A 23,345-nucleotide genomic window follows, 5' to 3' on the forward strand; every position below is an offset into this window, starting at 1 on the left:
CTCTAAATGATCCATAACTTAAATGACATGTAACAGTGAAAAATTGGTATCACAATAGTAAGAAGTTACAATGTATTTGATATATGTGCCCAACAATGTATTTTTTGTTTCAGTCCCTAAACTTAACGTTAATTTTCAAAAGAAAAAAAAAATAAAATAAAACTCTCAATCGCAATATTGGTTTACCGGAGAATTGTCTTGCAAATTTTGGTTATTTTTTTAATTATTTATACGTGCAGGGTATATATTTAAGTGTCTTTTATTAACCTTCTGCTAAGCAATCTTAAAAATAGAATTTATTGGTTTAATTATGCTTTTAGTCCCTATTTTGGAGTCAAAATCTCAAAATGGTACCTAAATTTTTAAAAGTTTCAAATTGATCCTTTTTTTTTTGTTAAAACGTCTCACGTTTGCCCTGTCCGTTAAATTAAGGTTGACACCGTTAGAGGGAGTGTCACGTGTCAGTTCCTCGATTTTTTGAATTTTTTTATTATTTTTTTATTTTTAAATTTTTTTGAATTTTTAAAAAAAAATCAAAAAATTGTCACGTGTCAAGCTGTCATTGTGCCATGTGGCAGTGACAGAGTGACGTGGCAGTGACAGTGACACGTGTCAGTATTATGCCCGGTGTCATTTCCTTTTTCTCAATTTGGTCCCTTTATTTTAATTTGTCTCAATTTAGTCCCAATTTTTGTAAAAATGAACAATTTTGTCTCTCTCCAAAATTGAAATCAAATTTAATTTCTATATAAATGTACACAAATATTCCCATTAAAATTGATATTTCAAGTAAATATTTTTAACCAAATTAAGTTTATTTAATTAATATTTTACATTGAACTTTATTTAAAATGGTTTAAAAGTTGTTAATAGAAAAAAAATCATAAATTAACTAGTTCATGTAACAATAAAACACATATAAATTTAAAATTTGAAAACAATTTTAAGTAAAGTTAAATGTAAAACATAATTTTAAATAAACTTAGCTATGTTAAAAATATATAATAAAAATATCAATTTGAATAAAAATATCAAATTTAATAAAAATATTTGTATAACATTTATATATAATTAAATTTGATTTCAATTTGGAGAGGGACAAAATTGCTAATTTTTACAAAAATTAGGACTAAATTGAGACAAATTAAAATAAAGGGACCAAATTGAGATTAAGGAAATGACACCTGGCATCATACTGACACGTGTTACTGTCACGTCACTCTGTCACTGCCACATGGCACGATGACAACTTGACACGTGGCAATTTTGTGATTTTAAAAAAATAAAAAAAATAAAAAAAATATTAAAAAAATTGAGGAACTGACATGTGACACTCTCTCTAATGACGTCAACATTGACTTAACGGAAAGGACAAACGTGAGACGTTTTAACAAAAAAGGGGACCATTTTGAGACTTTTAAAAATTTGGGTACTATTTTGAGATTTTGACTCCAAAATGGGGATCAAAGGCATAATTAAACCTAATTTATTTGATGTTTTATTCAATTTGTCTTTTGTGTTAAGCTCACATGAAACATGAACTTAACGCTAACAATGAGCAAACTAATTCAAATTTCTGAGTTGAGTCTGTCACCACATATTTAAGTTATACCAATTTTAAGTGTAGTTATTTTCTTGATTTTGTTTATGTTTTTTAATGTATTCAAGAGAGGTAATATTTAGAACCTAAATATATAGAACACGAGTTTATATCCATAAAGTGAAGTTGTGTTTTGAAATAATAATTTATAATTTCAATTACATGATTTTAATTTTCTTTTATTTGTATAGAATTTAACAATTTTTTTTGTAGTGTAGTTTTAATGATAAAATTTTATTTGTTTTCCATAGTTTCATATATAAAATTTCAAATAATTGATTTTGTTTAAACAAGTTTTGTACGGGTTGATCGATCATCGATGATAACTGTTATGCTCGTTATATTGTTTTTTTGTCTATCTATGCATTTTATGCTATATTTTTTATTTTTTCTTTACTTGTGGAGAGTTTTGAAGATTTGTAACGTTGAATGAAAAAAAAGAAGAAGAAAAATTTGTTTCTAGATATTGGTAAAGTAAGTATGAAAACTCGATTGTTTATCGGCCCCCATTCACAAATCTGCGTGTGAATTTGGGTTTCTTCCTCCACCCCATAGTTTTCTACCTACACCTCAAAAATTTTCAAAATTTTGAAAGTTATCCTTTGATTTTGATTAGGGTAAAAACCCTAATTGTTACTTTATCCCTCACTGAGCTGCAACTTCTCCTTCACAATATCTTTTTTCGAAATTTAACTTCCATTTGGAAGATTTGGGATAATAAGTATTCAACATTAAACCAAATGGTTATAATAGCTCCAACATTCAAAAGCTTAAACTATAGGGTTAAGGCACATATCACATTTTATACTTGTGTTTGGATTATTGTTTGAACATTCAAAAGTCATTTGAAGAACATTGAAAGTCACATCTATTTGTTTGATAATTTTTTTTCTTTACGTTTTATTGAGTATTTAAGATGTCTAAACTGTAATTGTATTCAAAGCAATACTTTTGATGTTTTTTTCTTGGATGAAGTTTAATAGACGAAACAACATACTCAACAAACAACAACTTGATAACAAGTGAAATAATAGACTCAATAAACAACAAATTTTGTTAAGATAGAGTTCTAATTCATGATTTTGAAATCATGGTAAGAAGTGCACAATAAATTTAATTAAATCAACTTGTAAAATAAAGGTTAAATTATACTTTTAGTCCCCATTTTCGTAGCAAAATTTGAATTTGGTCCCTCAATTAATTTTTGTCTTAATCTGGTCCCTATTTTGGGAAATTTGACCCAATCAAGTCCTTTCCGTTAGTGGTGGAGTAACGGTGTTAAATGGGGTGCCACGTGTCAGCTTCTGGATTTTTTTATTTTTTTTTGAATTTTTTTGAATTTTTTTTTTGAATTTTTTTATTATTTTTTATTAATTTTTTTAAAATTTTTTTAAAAATTAAAATTTTGCCACGTGTCAAGCGGACATCGTGCCACGTGGCAGTGACAGTGCCACGTGTCACTATTTGGGAGTTGTCATTTTCTCATTCTCAATTTGGTCCCTGTATTTTATTTTTTGTCTCAATTTAGTCTCAATTTTTGTAAAAATTGTGCAATTTTGTCCCTCTCCAAATTGAAACCAAATTTAATTTCTATATAAATATGCACAAATATTTCTATCAAAATTGATATTTCAAGTAAATATTTTTAACAAGATTAAGTTTATTTTAATTTATATTTTACGTTAAACTTTATTTAAAATTGTTTTAAAGTTGTTAATAAAAAAATTCATAAATTATATTGATATTTTATTACATTATACTTTAATATTGTTTTTTATTTGAATTTATATTTTAAATAATTGCATATTTTTAAAATGTGTAAAATTCAATAATTTCTATACAAATATTTTAGTTAGTATAAAAATAACAATTATATAATTTAAGAAAAATTAACTAGTTTATGTAACAATAAAAAACAAATAAATTTAAAATTTGAAAACAATTTTAAGTAAAATTTAATGTGAAAAAAAATTAAAGAAACTTGGTTTTATTGAAAATATATAATAAAAATATCAATTTGAATAAAAAAATAAAATTTAATAAAAATATTTGTATAACATTTTATAATTTTTGTTTCAATTTGGAAGGGGACGAAATTGCATAATTTTTACAAAAATTGAGACTAAATTGAGACAAAAGATAAAATACAGGGACCAAATTAAGAATGAGAAAATGACACCTCCCAAATAGTGACATGTGGCACTGTCACTGCCACGTGGCACGATGTCAGGTTGACACGTGGCAAAATTTTAATTTTTTTTAAATTTAAAAAAAATTAATAAAAAATAAAAAAAAATTCAAAAAAAAAATTCAAAAAATATAGAAGCTGACACGTGGCACCCCATTTAACACCGTTACTCCACCACTAACGGAAAGGACTTGATTGAGTCAAATTTCCCAAAATAGGGACCAGATTGAGATAAAAATTAATTGAGGGACCAAATTCAAATTTTGCTACGAAAATGGGCACTAAAAGTATAATTTAATCTAAAATAAAATTTAAATCCACTTATATAATATAAATTGATCTTATCTTTAGTTGATGTATGATTTCTGACAATATAATAAATTTTTTAAGATGTAAAATCAATCATCATCTTCACGACTTTAATCTCAACCAGAGAATATTATAAAATAAAATAAAAATCCACAATTTTTCTTGAAAACAAAAAAGATAGTGGCGTCCACAGAATAAGAAAGGGGTATATTAGGGTGTTGGAAAAAGTAGATAAAGGTACAATGTTTTAATGAACACCACATGAATGAAGGTTTGTTATCAACCATTGCAAAAAGAGTCATGTGAACAATTTCTATAGCAATAACATGTTAATGGGGTCGAATCAAATAGGTTAAAATACTCATTTGGTCCATGTTTTTGTTGAAAAATCTCAAATAGGTCCTAAGATTTTTTTTAGTCTCAATTAGGTCCATATTTTTTAAAATGTGTAACAGTTAGGCCCATTCCGTTAGTATAGAGTTAACAGTGTTAAAGATGTGCCACGTGTCAGCTCCACATTTTTTTGAATTTTTTTTGAATTTTTTAAAATTTTTTTAATTTTTTTTAATTTTTTTTTAATTTTTTGAATTTTTTTTTTGAAAATTATTCATGCCACGTGTCACGTCAGTATTGTGTCACGTGTCAAGTCAATAAGGTGACACGTGTCAAATCATTGTCTGAATCTCAATTTGGTCCATATATTTGTTATTTTATTACATTTCAGTCCATTTTTTTAAAATTTTTTAAATATATTTATTTTAACTTTTTACAAAATTGTTTTAAAATTTAATATTTAAATTTATAAAATTGTTAATTTTAAACCAACTCTAACATTTGTATATAAATTATTTAAAACAATTTTGTAACAAGTTAAAATAAATATTTTAAAATTTTAAAACAAAATATAAAATAAACTTAATATTATTAAAATGTTTAATAAAAATATCATTATAAAATTTATATAAAAGTTAAATTTGATTTCAATTTGAAAATGATAAAATTGAAAATTAAAAAAAAATGTACTGAAATATAATTAAAATAACAAATATATGGACCAAATTGAGATTCAAACAATAACTTGACACGTGTTACCTTACTGACTTGACACGTGGCACAATATTGATGTGACACGTGGCATGAATAATTTTCAAAAAAAAATTAAAAAATTTAAAAAAAATTAAAAAAAATATTTAAAAAATTTAAAAAATAAAAATAAAAATTCAAAAAAATGAGAAGCTGACACGTGGCATATCCTTAACACCGTTAACTCTATACTAACAGAATGGGCCTAATTGTTACACATTTTCAAAAATATGGACCTAATTGAGACTAAAAAAATCTTAGGACCTATTTAAGATTTTTCAACAAAAACATGGACGAAGGGAGTATTTTAATCAATCAAATATGCACAAAAACATCAAAAATAAATAAATAAATGGCGGTTATGCCACAAGCTATGCCTTAACTGTAACAGTACTTCTTAAAATCGCTGATTTTCGTAATTTTTTATATACTTAATCAATCTTCATAACTTTTTATACAATGACTTCCAAACCATAAACTTATTACTTTACAATAATTATCTTTAAAAAAGCATGTCAATCATAATTTTTAATACACAATATAAAAATTTGCACCCTTAATGTCAATAGATTACAAATCATAATAAATATATTTTAAAATAATATTTATACATAAATGAGTTAAATACGATTTTTTCTCTCAAATTATTATAACAAATTGTGTTTTATTTCTAAATTAAATTATAAAGTATTTAATTATGTATTTTATAAAATTTATGTAAAATATCATTTTTTTATAAAATAGTTATATTATAATAAGAAAAATATGTTACCTAATTTTTATAAAATACAAGAAGGAAACATAATTTTTTACAGTAATTTGGATTTAAAAATATATATTTAATTTTTTAATAAATTTATGACTAATATCCCTACAGAAGTTTTAACTATTTAAATTAATATGAGAAGAAATTATATTATTATTCAAAGTAAGAGCTTTCAGAAAAATAAATTTGATGAACGGTGATCCAATTTGTGGGGAAACCAAGAAGGAATTTGTTTGGTCTTCTTGTTGAGTCAGAAGTGAGAGTGGCAAGAAACTAATTTTGTTTTTGTGGGGTCAATGTTAGCCTCTCAATTTCATGGGTCACATGCATATTTTATTATGTAATAAATATATTTTTAATGTGTTTTATGATTAACTAAGAAATATAATTTTTAATGTATTTATAAATATTATTGTTAGCACTCTTCCATCAAATAGACCACATCCTCTTTAAGACCGTCTATTTTTCTAAGATATTCTTTTTGTTGCATCGAGTTTTGGGTAGTATGTTCTTTTAACTGCTTCCATAGGGTGTAAATGAAATCTTTGACAGTGTAAAAGGAAAAGACTAACTTTCAACAAAATTCCATGTCCACTCTTATTAGTTGAGCGGTGTTTCTCTCTACACCTTCAATTTGTTTTTTCACCATTCTAAACATTTTTAAAATACCTGAAATGATCCTGTACCTCTCATACACAAATACCACCGAATTTTGAAATTAATGATCCATGGCAGCACCCTTCACACACAAATACTGAATTTCGAAATCTGGTTTAAGTAGTACTGGATTTTAAAATTCAGTTAAAAATATTATCAAATTTTAAAATCTGGTTAGAAAAATTATTAGATTTTCAAATGTGATTATCATATTTAACGGATATATATATATATATATATATATATATATATATATATATATATATATATATATATATATATATATATATATCAAATTTTGACATTTTGTATATATGTATTTTGAATTTTATTTTTAATAATGTATTAAGAAAATAAAAAATTGAAAAACAAATAAAATTAAAAAAATGAACACTAAAAAAATGTAAAAAATTGAAATATAAAAAATAAAATAATATGAAATTACGATAGATCTCACGTATTTGTTGTCTTCATACACATGATACATACAAAGATAGGGACAATAAATTCCACGAAATTTATGAGTTAATAGAGAATATTTTATGTATAATTACTCGTATAGTACCTAGTTTGAGACTAATGTGTCAATTAGATACCTAGTTTAAAAAAAGTGTCAATTGCATTCTAACTTCTGAAAAAGTACTTCAATTAGGTCCCTTTTAAACGGAGTTGACTAATGCCGTTAGTCAACGTGCCACGTGTCAGTCTATGTTTTTTTTCTTTTAAATTGTTTTTTAGTTTTTTTAAAATTTTTTGAAAAAAAAATAAAAATGCCACGTATCAAATCCCTGTGCGTGACACGTGGCATTGCAGTACCATGTGTCAATGTCACTATCAGATGTCATTGTGTTGATTTCAATTTAGTCCCTATATATGTCTTTTTGTTTCAATTTAGTACCTAAGTATGTGTAGGTGATTCAATTTTGTCCCAATTTTTTTTAATAATTAAAATATTTTTGTAATCCATTTTTTATAAGATTAAAAATAATTAAGTATAAATATTTTTATAAAATTAAGTACTAATATTTATATTGTTTCTCTCAATTTCAGACCAAATTTATTATTTGTGTAAATCTTATACTAATATTTTTTATTAATTACTTCTTTATTAAGTACTCATGTTTTGTTAATTTTTATTTTTTTTTCCAAAATAGAACAATATTATCTCTTACTAATTTTAAACCAAAATTTCTATTGGTATGAATGTTATACTAATTTTTTTATTAAAAATGACTTAATAAAATGACTTTTACTACTAAATTTTAATATAAATATCAAATACTTAATTTTTGTAAAACTTTTATACTTAATTACTTTTAATTTTATAAAAATGGATTTTAATTATTAAAAAATATTAGGTCAAAATTAAATCAGATACACATAAGTAGGTACTAAATTGAAACAAAAAACATATATGGGAACTAAATCGAAATCAACAAAATGGCATCTAATAGTGATACTGACATGTGGCATTGCAATGCCACGTGGCACTAACGATGCCACGTGTCACACACAGGGACTTGACATGTGGCATTCTTTTTTCAAAAAAAATTTAAAAAAATTAAAAAAAAATCAAAAAAACCACAGACTGACACGTGGCACATTGACTAACGGCGTTAGTCAACTTTGTCTGAAAGGAACCTAATTGAAGCACTTTTTTAAAAGTTGGATGCAATTGACACTTTTTTAAACCGGGTACCTATTTGACACATTAGTCCTAAACTGGGTACTATATGAGTAATTATACCAAGATTTTAACAACCAATTGTAGTTGAAGACCTAATTTTTACCACCTGTGAAAGAAGAAAGAAAAATATGTACAGAAACATAATATTGTATTTATATTCAAATAATCACACATTTAAGTGTGTGTTTGATTCAGAATCAATTTCAAATTTTCAACGTAAAAACAATAATTAGTTATTTCTCATTAAATTTGAACTTTTTACCTTTTAATTGATTTTGGAAATCAAACATATATTGATTTTGCGTTAGAAAATCAATCATAATAAATTCTATGTCTGTTTAACGTAAAACCAAACACAATGTACTAATTTGGTCTTGTTCTTCTTGTGCATAACATAGGGGTTGTCGGGAGCAGGTGAATCCACATAGCAGGGCCAACGCAATCTTCTCAACGAGTTGGTATCGGGTTTCTGAGTCTTGCAAGACTCGACTGATGAAATGAATTAGTCGTTGCTCAAGGTTTTCTTGCACTAAAGTTACGCTGATAACGTCATTCGAGACTGACAGGTATAATTGGAGTCGCATATCGGGAGTCGGTCGACACATGATAGGGGGTTGCTATCATGGTCTTAACTTCCTGAAATGTTGCCTCACATTGATTGTTCCATTTATCAACCGTTTGTTTTTGCATCACTTTTAGGATCGGTTTGATCCGCTCAATGAGTTTAGGCAGGAATCTTGTAAGTAATGTGAGTCGTCCCACCAGCCACTGAATTTCCTTCATGTTCTTGGGACTTCTCATGTCTACAATAGCAACACATTTATCCAGGTTCGCCTAAATCCCTCGTGCCATAAGCATAAACCCAAGGAACTTCTCGACCGTCACCCCGAACACTTATTCTTTAGGGTTTAAGCGCATCTTGTATTTACGTACCCGGCGAAAGATTTCCTCCAAGTCCTGGACCTGTTCTTTTATGGTTTAGGATTTCACCACCATATCATTAACATATACGTCCATACTTCGGAATATTTGGTCACAAAAAATTATGTTCATGAGTCGTAGGTATGTAGTGCCGACGTTCTTCAGACCGAACGACATTACCTCATAACAATAGTTTGCTTGATCAGTTATGAAGGTTGTATTCGCTTTGTTTGGTGCGTACACAAGGATCTGATTATATCCTAAATATGCATCAAGGAATCCTTGGGACATGCTTTGTTTAACTCGGTGAAATTGATACACATCTTCCACTTCCCGCTCGACTTCTTCACCATCACCGAATTGGTCAACCAAGTGGTGTATTTGATTTCCTAGACGAACCCTACTTCCAAGAGCTTTTTTACTTCTCCCTCCACCACTTTTTTCCATTCTTCTCCCATCTTTCTCTTCTTTTAAGCTAATGAGCGTGCTTATTTGAAAATGGTTAATTTGTGAACCATGACTTTTGGATGAATGCTCGACATGTCCGTAGTTGTCCAGGCGAACAAATATTTGTTCTTGAGGAGGACTTCCGTAGGAGTTTTTCTTCATTCGCATCAACTTGGCTTCGAATCTTGGTCACTTGTTTTGCAGTTTTGTCGATCGGTATCGCCTTGGTGTCCCCCTCAGACTTTATACGATCTTCAGTGTTCGTTTAGGGATCTAGATTAGCCATTGCTACCTCTGATTTGCTAATCGAAATGCACCGTACATATGTTTCCTTTATCCAACGGGAATTTCTTAGCCAAGTGAGTAATGGAAAAAATTGCTCCAAAAGCATTTAAGTACGGTCTCCCTAGCAAAATGTTGTAAGAGGTGTTAGCTTCAACTAGAATATACCACACTCTTACCCACTAACCGTCGCGCCTCGAGTCGATCCTTGTTCTTAGATCCAAGTAGCCTCTAGTGTCAATGTGCTCAATTAAGAATCCGACAATCTGCTTATTGTAAGGCACATCAAATCTTTTGAGATGTTCATCTTCTAAAAGGTTTTCCAGTAGAGGATGTCGACAGAGCTCCCCTGGTCGACCAAAACCTTGCCGATCCCTTAATCGATGACTTGAATCGAGATAACCATGGGATCGTCCTGGTCCATAACTGGCGCCTTGAAGTTTTCATCGGTAAAACTGATTGGTGGCACAGTTCAAGCCTTCTTCTCCACCAGGTGGACGGATTTCAATGTCCTGACATATCTCTTCCGAGCGGACGAGCTAGATCCACCCCTTGTGAAACCTCTGGATATGGTGTTTATGTATCCCCTAAGAGGATGCTCTCTTCTTCTACTTCTGCTCTGATCACGCCGCACAGGTGAACCTCTTTTTCGTTCAAAATCTCTTTTATCCCTTGTGGATCTTTGCGATTGAGAGAACTGGCAAGACTTCTCTTCCTCGGGGAACTTCACTCTGTATGCTCCTTTCTCACATATTGCTTCAACTGTTTGGCTCAGATAAGTGCCTCTATTTTGTCACGCAAAGTGTGACATAATTTTGTGGTGTGTCCGATGGTACAGTGATATAGACAATGCTTGCTCCCATTGGCATCTGCGGGAGGTGGCTTCTTCCTAGGGGGTTGCAAGGAATCAGTGTTGAATGTTTCCATTAAGATTTTGGTCCTGAGGACGTTAGGGGGGTGTAACTGGTGAATTTAGGACCTTTGCGCTCAGATGTCTTCCTGGTCGGGGACTTGCTTGCAGGCTTTTGAGTGCTTTTCTCATTGATCAGCGGATCAGGCTCCTACATTTGTGCACAAAAGTTTGCATATCTTCCATATACATGAACTACAGTGCTCGCTCTCGCATCTCCTCCATTTTGTTGGTGGTTTGTGGCTGATCTTGTCAGTGAAAACACCCGGTTACAATCCTGTTGAAAATTGGTATCCTGCGATCTCATCGCTCAGGTCTTTAATCTTCACCAAAATTCTGTTGAAGCGATCCACAAAGCTTCTTAACGATTCATCCTTGTCTTGTCGAACGTTAACTAGGGTCGTCGGTGTGAGGGTAGCAGGCCTGAATGGGGCGAATTGGGTGTTGAAGCGAGCCTTGAGTGTGGTGAAACAATCGATGTTGTTGGGGGTAACTCTTAGAACCATTTGAGGGCATGTCTTGTTAGGGAAGAGGAAGACCTTGCACCAAATGAGGTTGCTCACTGCATAGAACATCATCTGGTTTGAAAAGGTATGCAAGTGGTTGTTAGGATTTGAAGTCACGTCGTAATTGTCAAACATGGGCAACTTCCACCTATCAAGTAGTTGTGTTTCAAGGATGAACGGTGTGAACAAAAATTCTCCTTCGCTATGGGCCGTAATTCGCGATGGATGTCCTCCCCGACTGGCCCCAAAGCTCTCCATTATAGTGTGGGACATAACTTCCTTCGACAATTGTGTTCTCTCTATTCGAGATGGTTGAGAGCGATCTCCTCCGCCTGACTGAGCCCAATTTCGCTTGAACTTCCCTTCAGCTCCTGGTTGGTCGACTAAGCCTCGAGGGGTCGAGAATAGTTGGTGTTGACGGCACGGGGTTTCCCTTTTCCTTCTGTTAGAGAGCCACATTCTCCTCCTATAAGACCTGGAGTTGGGCCTCATAATTTCTCTACATCTCATCCATTCGCTGCTTGAACATCTCTCTTACGTCTCCTTGTTTGTTTGCTGCTCTTCTTCCTTCTACGTTGCTTGCATGTTTCTTATGGTCACCATAACAGTTTTGGACTAATCGCTTGACCCCACGGTGGCTGCCAAAATGTTTCAAGTATAGGGATTGGGCATCTATCAAAACATTGTGACTTGTCTTCCTTCTTCGCTCTATCGTCATTCGATTCTCTTTCTTCTCCTGCTCGGTCGTCCAGACGATCGGGGTACCTGTCAATTAGGCTTTGATACTTAAGTCATTTGGGATCCGTTCGGGGTTAGCAATTAATGTTGTAATAAATGCGAAATAAATGTTCTTAGAAACTTACCTTAGGATCATATTTATAGTTTTTTATAGGTTAAAATACCTTTTTGGTCCCAATTTTCGTCAAGTTTTTTGAAACAAGTCCTAATTTTGGTTTTGTGTTCAAATAGGTCCCAATTTTCGTCAATTTTGTTCAATTGGGTCCTTTTTTGCTAACACCGTTTAAATCATTAACGGCCATGAACAGTGATTGCCACATGTCACTTCGTGGTTTTTTTAATTTTTTTTTAATTTTTTTTTAATTTTTTTTTTAAAATTTTTTAAATGTACACGTGTCAACCTAGGGGTGTGCCACGTGTCACTTTGTGGGTTTTTTTGAATTTTTTTGAATTTTTTTAAAAAAAATTTTAAATTTTTAAAATTTGTTTTTAATGTCCACGTGTCAACCCAGTAGCATGTCACGTGTCAAAGTCAATGTTCTAAATTCAATTTGGTCCCTATATTTGTTATTTTTGTTCAATTAGGTCCAAATTTTTGTTAACATTAACCAATTTGGTCTCTCTCCAAATTAAAACCAAATTTAATTTTTATATTAAAATTCATATTTTTTATTAAATATCTTTATTTAATATATTAAAATTCACATCATTATAACTTTGATATAAAAATTAAATTTGGTCACATCTTCTATAGGGACCAAATTGGTTAATCTTAACAAAAATTAGGACCTAATTGAACAAAAATAACAAATATATGGACCAAATTGAATATAGAATGTTAACTTTGACACGTGGCACACTACTAGATTGACACGTGGACATTTAAAAAATAATTCAAAAAAATTCAAAAAAAATTCAAAAAAATAAAATAAAAAATTCAAAAAAATCACAAAGTGACACGTGGCACACTCCTGGGTTGACACGTGTATATTTAAAAAAAATTAAAAAAATTAAAAAAAAATTAAAAAAAATAAAAATAAAATAAAAAAAATTCAAAAAAACCACGAAGTCACACGTGACAGTCACTGTTCATGGTCGTTAATGATTTAAACGGTGTTAGCAAAAAAGGACCCAATTGAACAAAATTAACGAAAATTGGGACCTATTTGAACACAAAACCAAAATTAGGACTTGTTTCAAAAAACTTGACGAAAATTGGGACCAAAAAGGTATTTTAACCTTTTTTATATGGGCTCGTAATTAAGGTTTCCTTAATTGAGGTCAAATTTCTTTTTTAACTTGATTACTGACCTCTTTTACCTTAACTACAAATATCTAATTCTTGTGTTGCGTTTGCCTAACTAGTGTGGTCGTGCGTGTGCAACTCGATCGGTCGTGACTTTGTGCCCTAACAGCCAAATGAGAATGGCAAGTCATGGCTGGTGTTGCGAAGGGCCACAATGTGCAATCATGGTTGCAAACATCAAGAAGAATCTCAATGTGATTTTCAGTTAGTTGTTGGCAAAGCAAATATGGCATGAGGTCACCCTGGCGTCACGCGTTGCCTTCGATCGCTCGGTTTTGAGCTCTTATTATCACTCCAGATAAATTACCACATCAAGTAGTCACAACTTCAATCCCGGCTTTCAGCCGCTCAATTTTTGAGCTCTTTTTATCATTCTAGAGAAATTGCCACATCAAGTAGTGACGACTTCAATCCCAGTTGTTGGATCATTGGATAACTAGCGATGTGGTTAGGGTGGCTCGGTTTGACGTCGATTGGTGTTGCGTGAACTTCTTTGAGTGTCGATTAGCTATTATGGGGGATTGGACCCTACGGTACAAACTATAAAATATAAATTAATAGAATTTCATTTCACAACTTTTCTTATGAAAATGGCTAGTACCTAAAAACGAAATAGATGCATATAGAGGTGTCAATTTGGCCTAGCTCACAGGGCTTGGCCCTGACCCATGTGGGCTAAGACCAAAAAACCCACATCGAAAAAGGCACCCATCAAAGAAACCCACAAGGCCAAAAACCCTACAAAAGCCGTGTGGGTCAAGGCCGACCCATGGGCTTTCATCTTCAACATGAAAAATATATTATTTTTTAGGTTAAAATACCTTTTTGGTCCCAATTTTTGTCAAGTTTTTTCATATAAGTCCTAATTTTGGCTTTGTGCTCAAATAGGTCCCAATTTTCGTCAATTTTGTTCAATTGGGTCCTTTTTTGCTAACATTGTTTAAATCTTTAACGACCATGACCAGTGACAGGCTAGATGACCCGGACACGCCAGATAACATAAACAGGCTCGACGATCCAGACAAGCACGATGACCCAGATGGACCTGACGAAGATGACAGTCCCGACGACCGAGACTACCCAGATGGCTTTGATAACTCGAATGGGCCAAACGACCCGATGGGCTCGATGTTCCAGACAAGCTAAACGATCCAAACGGGCCTGATGACGCAGACAAGCTCGATGACCCGAAGGGTCATATCACCCGTCTAGGTCGTCAGGCCCGTCCGGGTCCACCAATCGTCCATGTCGTCGGGCCTGTCTGGTATGGCTGACCTGTGTTTGTCGGGTTGTTTGAGTCTTAAGGACCATCCACGTCATCAGGTTCGTCTGGGTTGTCGGATCAGTCTGGGTCATCGGGCTCGTCTGGGTCATCGGGCCCGTTTGGATCTTTGAGCTCATCTGCGTTATTTGGCATGTCCGGGTCGTCTGGCCCATCCTGATCGTCGTGTACGTCTGCGTCGTCGGGCCCGTTTGGATCGTCCATGTCGTCGAACCCGTCCATGTCGTGGGGCTCTTTTGGGTCGTAGAGACCTTCCGTGTCGTTGGGCCTGTCGGGCTCGTGCGGGTCATGTGCCTGTCTGGATCATCAGGCCCATGCAGGTCGTTGTTCCTGTCTAGGTCATCGTACTCGTTGGGCTTGTTCGGGTTTTCGGGCTCATCCGTCTTTGGGCCTGTCCATATCATTGAGGTCTTCTGGATCGTCGGGCTTGTCCAGGTCATATGACAACCCAAACAAGCCCGATGACTCGGACATGCCCGATGACTCGGACAGGCCCGATGACTCGGACAGGCCCGACGACTCGGACAGGCCCGACGACACAAACATGCATGATTAACCCGACAGGCCCGATGACGCGGACGTGCTTGACGATCCAGACGGGCTTGACGACTCAGACGAGCCCAACGACGCGGACAACACTGACGACTCGAACAGGCACAACGACCCAGACGAGGGCGATGACCCGGACATGCAAGACGACCTAGAGGTCCCGACGACTTAGAGAGTTTCGACGACCCAAACAGGCCTAACGGGCCAGATGACCTGGACGATCCAGATGAGCCCGAAGACGCGAACGGACCGAACCACAAGGATGGGCCAGACGACCTGGACATGCCAAATAACAGACGGGCTCAACGATCCAGAGAGGGATGATGACCCAGACATGCCTAACGTTCTAAACGAGCCCGATGACCCGAAGGGTCATATCACCAGTCAGGGTAGTCGGGCCCGTCCGGGTCGACCGACCATTCATGTCGTTGGGCCTATCAGTTTCGGCTGATTTGTGTCGATCGGGACGTCCGAGTCGTAGGGCCCCTCTACGTCGTCGCGCCCGTCTGGGTCCTCAGATTCATCTGGGTAATCGAGTTTGTCCGGGTCATCGGGCTCATCTGGGTCGTCTGGGTCGTCGGGGTCGGCCGCGTCATCGTGCCCATCTGGATCATCGAGCCCGTCTGTGATATCTTGTATGTCCAAGTCGTCTGGCCCGTTTGGATCGTCCAGGTCGTCAGACCCGTCCGTGTCGTGGGGCTCTTTCGGGTCGTTCAGCCCTTTCGTGTCGTCGTGCCCGTCAAGCTCGTCGGGCTCGACCAGGTCATGTGCCTGTCTGGATCATCGGGCTCGTTGGGCTCGTTTGAGTTGCCCGGACCGTTTGGGTTTTTGGGCTCATCCGTCTTTGTGCCTGTCCAGATCATTGAGGTCTTCTAGATCGTCGGGCCTGTCCAGGTCATCTTACTTGTGTAGGTCGTTTGGCTGGACCCGATGATCCACACGGGCACGATGACCCGAATGGGCCCGACGATTCGGACGGGCCCAACGACACGAACAATCCATAATGACTCGAACAAGTTTGACAACGCAGACGGTCCCTTCGCGTCGGACAAGCCGACACAGATCGACACGATTAACCCAACGGGCCCGATGACACAAACAACCTAGACGATCCAGACAGGCTTGACGACTCGGACAAGCCCAATGATGCGGACGCCATTGACGACTCAAACAGACACAATGACCAAACGGGCGCGATGACCTGTACAGGCCGGACAACCAAGACGGGCAAGATGACCCAAACGGCCCGACGACTCAGAGAGGTTCGACGACCCAGATAAGTCGAACGGGCCAAATGACCTGGACGATGAAGACGAGCCTGACGATGCGAACGAACTTTACAACGAAGACGGGCTAAACGACCCGGAATGGCCAGATAACATAGACGGGCTCGACGATCCAGACGGGCCCGACAACGCAGACGGGCCCATCCGGGTCGACCGATCATGCATGTCGTTGGGCCTGTTTGGTTAAGCCGATCTGTGTCGATTGGGTTGTCCGAGTCATCGGGCCCGTTTAGGTCGTCGGATCCGTCCGGGTCATCGAGTTTACCCGAGTCATCAGGCTCGTCCGGGTCATCTGGGTCGTCGAGCTCGTCCAGGTCGTCGGGCTCGACCGGGTCATCGTGCCCATCTGGATCGTCGAAGCCGTTCGAGTTGTCTGGCCCGTCCTCATCGTCGGGTACGTATGTGTCGTCGGGTTCGTTTGGGTCGTCCAGGTCGTCGGACCCGTTCGTGTTGTGGGGCTCCTTCGGGTCGTTGTGGCCTTCCGTGTTATCGGGCTCATTAGGGTCGTCTCGATTGTTCGGCTTTTCAGGTTCATCCGTCTTTGGGCTTGTCTAGATCATTGAGGTCTTCTGGATCGTTGGGCCCGTCCAGGTTATCTTGCTTGTCCAGGTCGTCCGGCTGGACCCGATGATTCAAACGGGCACGATGATCCGGATGGACCCGACAACACAGACGAGCATGATTATCCCGACGGGCCCTATGACACGGACGAGCTTGACGAACCAGACGAGCTTGATGACCCGGCTGAGCCTGACCATGCGGACAACACTAGCGACTCAAACATGCACAACGACCCAGATGGGCGCGACGACCTGGACAGGCCGGACGACTAAGACGGGCAAGACGACCCAGAGGTCTAGACGACTCAGAGAGGTTCGACAACCTAAATAGGCCTAACAGGCCAAATGACCTGGATGATCCAGACGAAGCGAACGGACCACACAACGAGGACGGGCCAGACGACCTGGAATAGCTAGATAACAGACGGGCTCGACGATCTAGACAGGCACGATGACCCAAACGGGCTAGATGTTTCAAACGGGCCCGACAACGCGGACGGGATCGATGACCCGAAGGGTCATATCACCAGTCCAGTTTGGCCGATTTGTGTCGGTCAGGATGGTCGAGTCGTAGGGCCCGTCTGGCTCGTCGGATCCGTCCGGGTCATCGGGCTCGTTCGGGTCGTCTTGGTCGTCAGGCTCGTACAGGTCGTCGAGCTTGACTGAGTCATCATACTCATCTGGATCGTCGAGCCCGTTCGTGTTATATGGCATGTCCGAGTTGTCTATCTCGTCCTCATCGTCGGGTACGTCCATGTCGTCGGACCTGTTTGGGTCGTCTAGGTCGTCAGACCCGTCCGTGTCATGGGGCTCATTCGTGTCGTTGAGCCCTTCCGTGTCGTCGTGCGCGTCAAGCTCGTCGGGCTCGACAGGGTCATGTGCCATTATAGATCATCGGGCCCGTCCAAGAGGTCGTTCCTGTCCAGCTCGTCGTACTCGTCGAGCTCGTTCGAGTCGTCCGGACCGTTTGTGTTTTCGGGCTCATCCGGCTTTGGGCCTGTCCAGATAATTGAGGTCTTCTGGATCGTCGAACTCATCTAGGTCATCTTGCTTGTCCAGGTCGTCTGGCTAGACCCGATGATCCAGACAAGCACCCGTCCGTGTCGTCGAGCACGTTTGGGTCATCTAGTCGACGACCCGGACGGGCAAGATTAACCCAATGGACCCGTTGACAGGGACGAGCTTGATGAACCAGACGGGCTTGACGACCTGGTTGAGCTTGACGACGCGGACGACACTAACGACTCGAACAAGTACAACGAACCAAACGAGCGCGATGACCTGGACAGGCCGGACGACCAAGGTAGGCAAGACGACCCAAAGGTCCCGACGACTCAAAGAGGTTCGACAACCCAAACATGCCTAACAGGCCAAATGACCTGGACGATCTAGATGAGCCTGACGAGGACATGCAAGACGACCCGGACAGGCCAGATAATTGACAAGCTCGACGATCAAGACATGCACGATGACCCAGACAGGCACGATGACCCAGACGGGCTAGAAGTTCCAAACAGGCCCGACAAAGCGGACATGCCCGATGATACGAAGGGTCATTTCACCAGTCCGGTTCGGCCGATTTGTGTCGGTCAGGATGTCCGAGTCGTAGGGCCCGTCTGACGCGTCGGATCTGTCTGGGTCATCGAGTTCGTCTGGGCCATCGGGTTCGTCCGGGTCGTCTTGGTCGTCAAGCTCGTACAGGTCGTCGGGCTTGACTGGGTCATCGTACCCATCTGGATCGTCGAGCCCGTCCGTGTTATCTGGCATGTCCGAGTTGTCTGGCACGTCCTCATCGTCAGGTACGTCTGTGTCGTCGGGTTCGTTTGGGTCGTTCGGGTCGTTCAGGTCGTTAGACCCGTCCGTGTCGTAGGGCTCTTTCGGGTCGTTAAGCCCTTCCGTGTCGTTGCTCCCGTCAAGCTCGTCGGGCTCGACCGAGTCATGTGCCTGTCTAGATCATCGGGCCCATCTGGGACGTCGTTCCTAGTCAGGTCGTCGTACTCTCTAGGCTCCTTCGGGTCGTCCGGACTGTTTGGGTTTTCGGGCTCATTCGTCTTTGGGCCTGTCCAGATAATTGAGGTCTTCTGGATCGTCCAGCCTGTCCAGGTCGTCTGGCTTGACTCGATGATCCAAACAGGCACGATGACCCGAATGGGCCCGACAACCCAGTCGGGCACGATTAACCTGACGGGCCCGATAACACGAACTAGCTTGACGATCTAGACGGGCTTGACGACCCGGATGAGCCTAACGACGCGGACGACACTGACGACTCAAACAGGCACAACGACCAAAACGGGCGGGATGACCTGGACAGGCCGGACGACCAAGACGGGCAAGATGACCTAGAGGTCCCGACGACTCAGAGAGGTTCGACAACCTAAACAGGCCTAACGGGCCAGATGACATGGACGATCTAGAGGAGTCCGACGAAACGAACGAACCGGACAACGAGGACGGCCTAACGACCGGAACATGCCAGATAACAAACAGGCTCAACGATCCAGACAGGCATGATGACCCAGACGGGTTAGATGATCCAAACGAGCCCGACAACACGAACGGGCCCGATGACCCGAAGGGTCATCCCACCAGTCTGGTTCGACTGATTTTTGTTGGTCAGGATGTCCGAGTCATAGGGCCCATCCGCGTAATCGGGCCCGTTTGGCTTGTCGAATCCGTCCGGGTCGTCTTTGTCGTCAGGCTCGTCCAGGTCGTCAGGTTTGACTGGGTCATCGTGCCCATCTGGATCGTCGAGCCTGTCCGTGTTATCTGGCATGTCCGAGTTGTTTGGCCCATCCTCATCGTCGGGTACGTCCTTGTCGTCGGGCCCGTTAGGGTCGTATAGGTCGTCGGAACCGTCCATGTCGTGGGGCTCTTTCTGGTCGTTGAGCCCTTTCGTGTCGTTGTGCCCGTCAAGCTCGCCGGGCTCGATCGGGTTATGTGCCTGTCGGGATCATCGGGCACGTCCAGGACGTCGTTCCTGTTTAGCTCCTCGTAATCGTCGGGGTCGTTTGAGTCGTTCGGACCGTTTGGGTTTTCGGGCTCATCCGTCTTTGGGCCGATCCAGATGATTGAGGTCTTCTGGATCGCCGAGCCCGTCCAGGTCATCTTGCTTGTCCACGTCGTCTGGCTGGACCCAATGATCCAGACGGGCACGATGACCCGAATGTGCCCGACGACCCGGACGGGCCCAACGACACGAACAATCCAGATGCGCTTAATGACAAGAACGAGTCTGACAACGCGGACGGGCCCGTCAACTCGGACAAGCTGACACAGACGAGCTTGACGACTCGGACGAGCCCGACAATGCAGACGACACTAACTACTCAAACAGGCACTAAGACCCAAACTGACACGATGACCCGGACAGACCAGACAACAAAGATGGGCAAGACGACCCAGACGACCCGACGACTCAAAGAGGTTCGACGACCCAGACACGTCTAACGGGCCAGATGACCTGGACGACCAAGACGAGCCCGATGACGCGAACAACCAAACAACGAAGACGGGCCAGACGAACCGGACAATCCAGATTACATAGACAGGCTCGACGATCGAGACGAGCAAGATGACCCAGAAAGACCCGACGAAGATGACAGTTCCAACGACCCAGGCGACCCAGATGGCTCCGATAACTCGAATGGGCCAAACGACCAGATGGGGCTGACGTTCCGAACGAGCTAAACGATCCAAACAGGCCCGACGACGCAGACAAGCTCGATGACCCGGAGGGTCATATCACCCGTCTAGGTCGTCGGGCCCCTCCGGGTTGATCAATCGTCCATGTCGTCGAGCCTGTCTGGTACGGCTGAGCTATGTTGGTCAGGTTGTCCGAGTCGTAGGGCCCATCCGCGTCATCAGGTCCGTTTGGGTTGTCGGATTCGTCTGGGTCATCGGGCTTGTCTGGGTCATTTAGGTCGTCAGGCCCATCCAAGTTGTCAGGCATGTCCAGGTCATACGGCCCGACCGGGTGATCGTGCCCGTTTGGATCTTTGAGCTCATCCGCGTTATCTGGCATGTCTGAGTCGTCTGGCCCGTCCTAATCGTTGTTTACGTTCGCGTCGTCGGGCCTGTTTGGATCATCCATGTCGTCGAACTCGTCCATGTCGTGGGGCTCTTTCGGGTCGTTGAGACCTTCCGTGTCGTTCTGCCTGTCGGGCGGGTCTGCGTCATGTGCCTGTCTGGATCATCGGGCCCGTGTAGGTCGTTGTTCCTGTCCAGGTCATCGTACTCGTCAGGCTCGTTCGGGTCGTCCGGATCGGTCGGGGTTTCGGGCTCATCCGTCTTTAGGCATGTCCAAATCATTGAGGTCTTCTGGATCGTCGGGCACGTCCAGGTCATCTTGCTTGTCCAGGTCGTTCGGTTTGACCCGACGACACATACGGGCACGATTAACCCGACAGGCCTGATGACACGGACGTGCTTGACGATCTAGTCGGGCTTGACTACTCGGACGAGCCCAAGGACTCAGACAACACTGACGACTCGAACAGGCACAACGACCCAGACGAGGGCGATGACCCGGACATGCAAGACGACCAAGAGGTCCCGACGACTTAGAGAGGTTCGACGACCCAAACAGGACTAAATGGCCAAATGACCTAGACGATCTTGATGAGCTCGAAGACGCGAACGAACCGAACCACAAGGATGGGCCAGGCGACCCGGACATGCCAAATAACAGACAGGCTCAACGATCCAGAGAGGGACGATGACCCAGACGGGCCTAACGTTCTAAATGGGCCCAACAACGCGAAGTGGCCCGATGACCCGAAGGGTCATATCACCAGTCAGGGTAGTCGGGCCCGTCCGGGTCGACCGACCGTTCATGTCGTTGGGCCTATATGTTTCGGCTGATCTGTGTCGATCGGGACGTCCGAGTCGTAGGGCCCCTCTGCGTCGTCGCGCCCGTCTAGGTCATCGGATCCATCCGGGTAATCGAGATGGTCCGGGTCATCGGGCTCATCCGGGTCGTCTAGGTCGTCGGGGCCGACCGTGTCATCATGCCGGTCTGGATCGTCGAGCCTGTTCGTGATATCTTGTATGTCCAAGTCGTGTGGCCCGTCCTCATCGTCAGGTACGTCCGCATCGTCGGGCCCGTTTGGATCGTCCAGGTCATCGGACCCGTCCGTGTCGTGGGGCTCTTTCGGGTCGTTCAGCCCTTTCGTGTCATCGTGCCCATCAAGCTCGTCGGGCTCGACCAGGTCATGTGCCTGTCTGGATCATCAGGCTCATCCAGGACTTCGTTCCTGTCCAGGTTGTCGTACTCGTTGGGCTCCTTTGAGTTGCCCGGACCGTTTGGGTTTTTGGGCTCATCCATCTTTGTGCCTGTCCAGATCATTGAGGTCTTCTGGATCGTCGGGCCTGTCCAGGTCATCTTGCTTGTGCTGGTCGTCTGGCTGGACCCGATGATCCACACGGGCACGATGACCCGAATGGACACGATGACCCGAATGGGCCCGACGACCCGGACGGGCCCAACGACACGAACAATCCATAATGACTCGAACAAGATTGACAACACAAACGGTACCTTTGCGTCGGACAAGCTGACACAGATCGACACGATTAACCCAACGGGCCCGATGACACAGACAACCTAGACGATCCAAATAGGCTTGACGACTCGGACAAGCCCAATGATGCGGACGCCACTGACGACTCAAACAGACACAAAGACCAAACAGGCGCGATGACCCGTATAGGCCGGACAACCAAGACGGGCAAGACGACCCAAACGACCCGACTACTCAGAGAGGTTCGACGACCCAAACAGGACGAACGGGCCAAATGACTTGGACGATGAAGACGAGCCTGACGACGTGAACGAACTTTACAATGAAGACGGGCCAAACGACCCGGACAGGCCAGATAACATAGACGGGCTCGACGATCTAGACAGGCCCGACAACGCAGACGAGCCCGTCCGGGTCGACCGATCATGCATGTCGTTGGGCCTGTTTGGTTAAGCCGATCTGTGTCGGTCGGGTTGTCTGAGTCGTCGGGCCCATTTAGGTCATCGGATCCGTCTGTGTCATCGAGTTCGCCCGGGTCATAAGGCTCGTCTGGGTCATCTGGGTCGTCGAGCTCGTCCAGATCGTCGGGCTTGACCGGGTCATCGTGCCCATCTGGATCGTCGAAGCCGTCCGAGTTGTCTGGCTCGTCCTCATCGTCGGGTACGTCTGTGTTGTCGGGTTCGTTTGGGTCGTCCAGGTTGTCGGACCCGTCCGTGTCGTGGGGCTCATTCGGGTCGTTGAGCCCT

General features: G+C 41.2%; 3 protein-coding genes across 3 annotated transcripts; all 3 read right to left on the reverse strand.

Moving 5' to 3' along the window:
• Positions 1 to 15,651: 15,651 nt before the first annotated feature.
• LOC114195106 (acidic repeat-containing protein-like) lies at positions 15,652 to 16,390 on the reverse strand. Its single transcript, XM_028085500.1, has 2 exons — positions 16,335 to 16,390; positions 15,652 to 16,006 (listed from the first exon to the last, which is right to left on the reverse strand). Exons 1-2 carry the CDS (start codon positions 16,388 to 16,390, stop codon positions 15,652 to 15,654), a joined length of 411 nt encoding a protein of 136 aa, XP_027941301.1.
• Positions 16,391 to 17,551: 1,161 nt separating this feature from the next.
• Positions 17,552 to 17,962, reverse strand: LOC114195107 (acidic repeat-containing protein-like). Its single transcript, XM_028085501.1, has one exon. It carries the CDS (start codon positions 17,960 to 17,962, stop codon positions 17,552 to 17,554), a length of 411 nt encoding a protein of 136 aa, XP_027941302.1.
• Positions 17,963 to 18,577: 615 nt separating this feature from the next.
• On the reverse strand, positions 18,578 to 19,940 carry LOC114195108 (acidic repeat-containing protein-like). Its single transcript, XM_028085502.1, has 2 exons — positions 19,620 to 19,940; positions 18,578 to 19,021 (listed from the first exon to the last, which is right to left on the reverse strand). Exons 1-2 carry the CDS (start codon positions 19,938 to 19,940, stop codon positions 18,578 to 18,580), a joined length of 765 nt encoding a protein of 254 aa, XP_027941303.1.
• Positions 19,941 to 23,345: the final 3,405 nt, after the last annotated feature.

The sequence above is a fragment of the Vigna unguiculata genome, chromosome 8, assembly GCF_004118075.2.
Source record: "Vigna unguiculata cultivar IT97K-499-35 chromosome 8, ASM411807v1, whole genome shotgun sequence".
Lineage (NCBI taxonomy): Eukaryota > Viridiplantae > Streptophyta > Magnoliopsida > Fabales > Fabaceae > Vigna > Vigna unguiculata.

Bases quoted from the DNA above. Each gene is read 5' to 3' on its own strand.
- LOC114195106 (XM_028085500.1), bottom strand. From the start codon at position 16,390: ATGGCGTCCGCATCATTGGGCTTGTCCGAGTCGTCAAGCCTGTCTGGA. The intron at 16,007-16,334 runs GTTGTTTGTGTC...CCGATGATCCAG, and splicing joins AGCCTGTCTGGATCGTCTAG to ACAGGCACATGACCTGGTCG.
- LOC114195107 (XM_028085501.1), bottom strand. From the start codon at position 17,962: ATGGCACATGACCCTGTCGAGCCCGACGAGCTTGACGCGCACGACGAC.
- LOC114195108 (XM_028085502.1), bottom strand. From the start codon at position 19,940: ATGGACGGTTCCGACGACCTATACGACCCTAACGGGCCCGACGACAAG. The intron at 19,022-19,619 runs GTTTGGATCATC...TGATCTAGACAG, and splicing joins CCGTTCGTGTTGTCGGGCTC to GCACATGACTCGGTCGAGCC.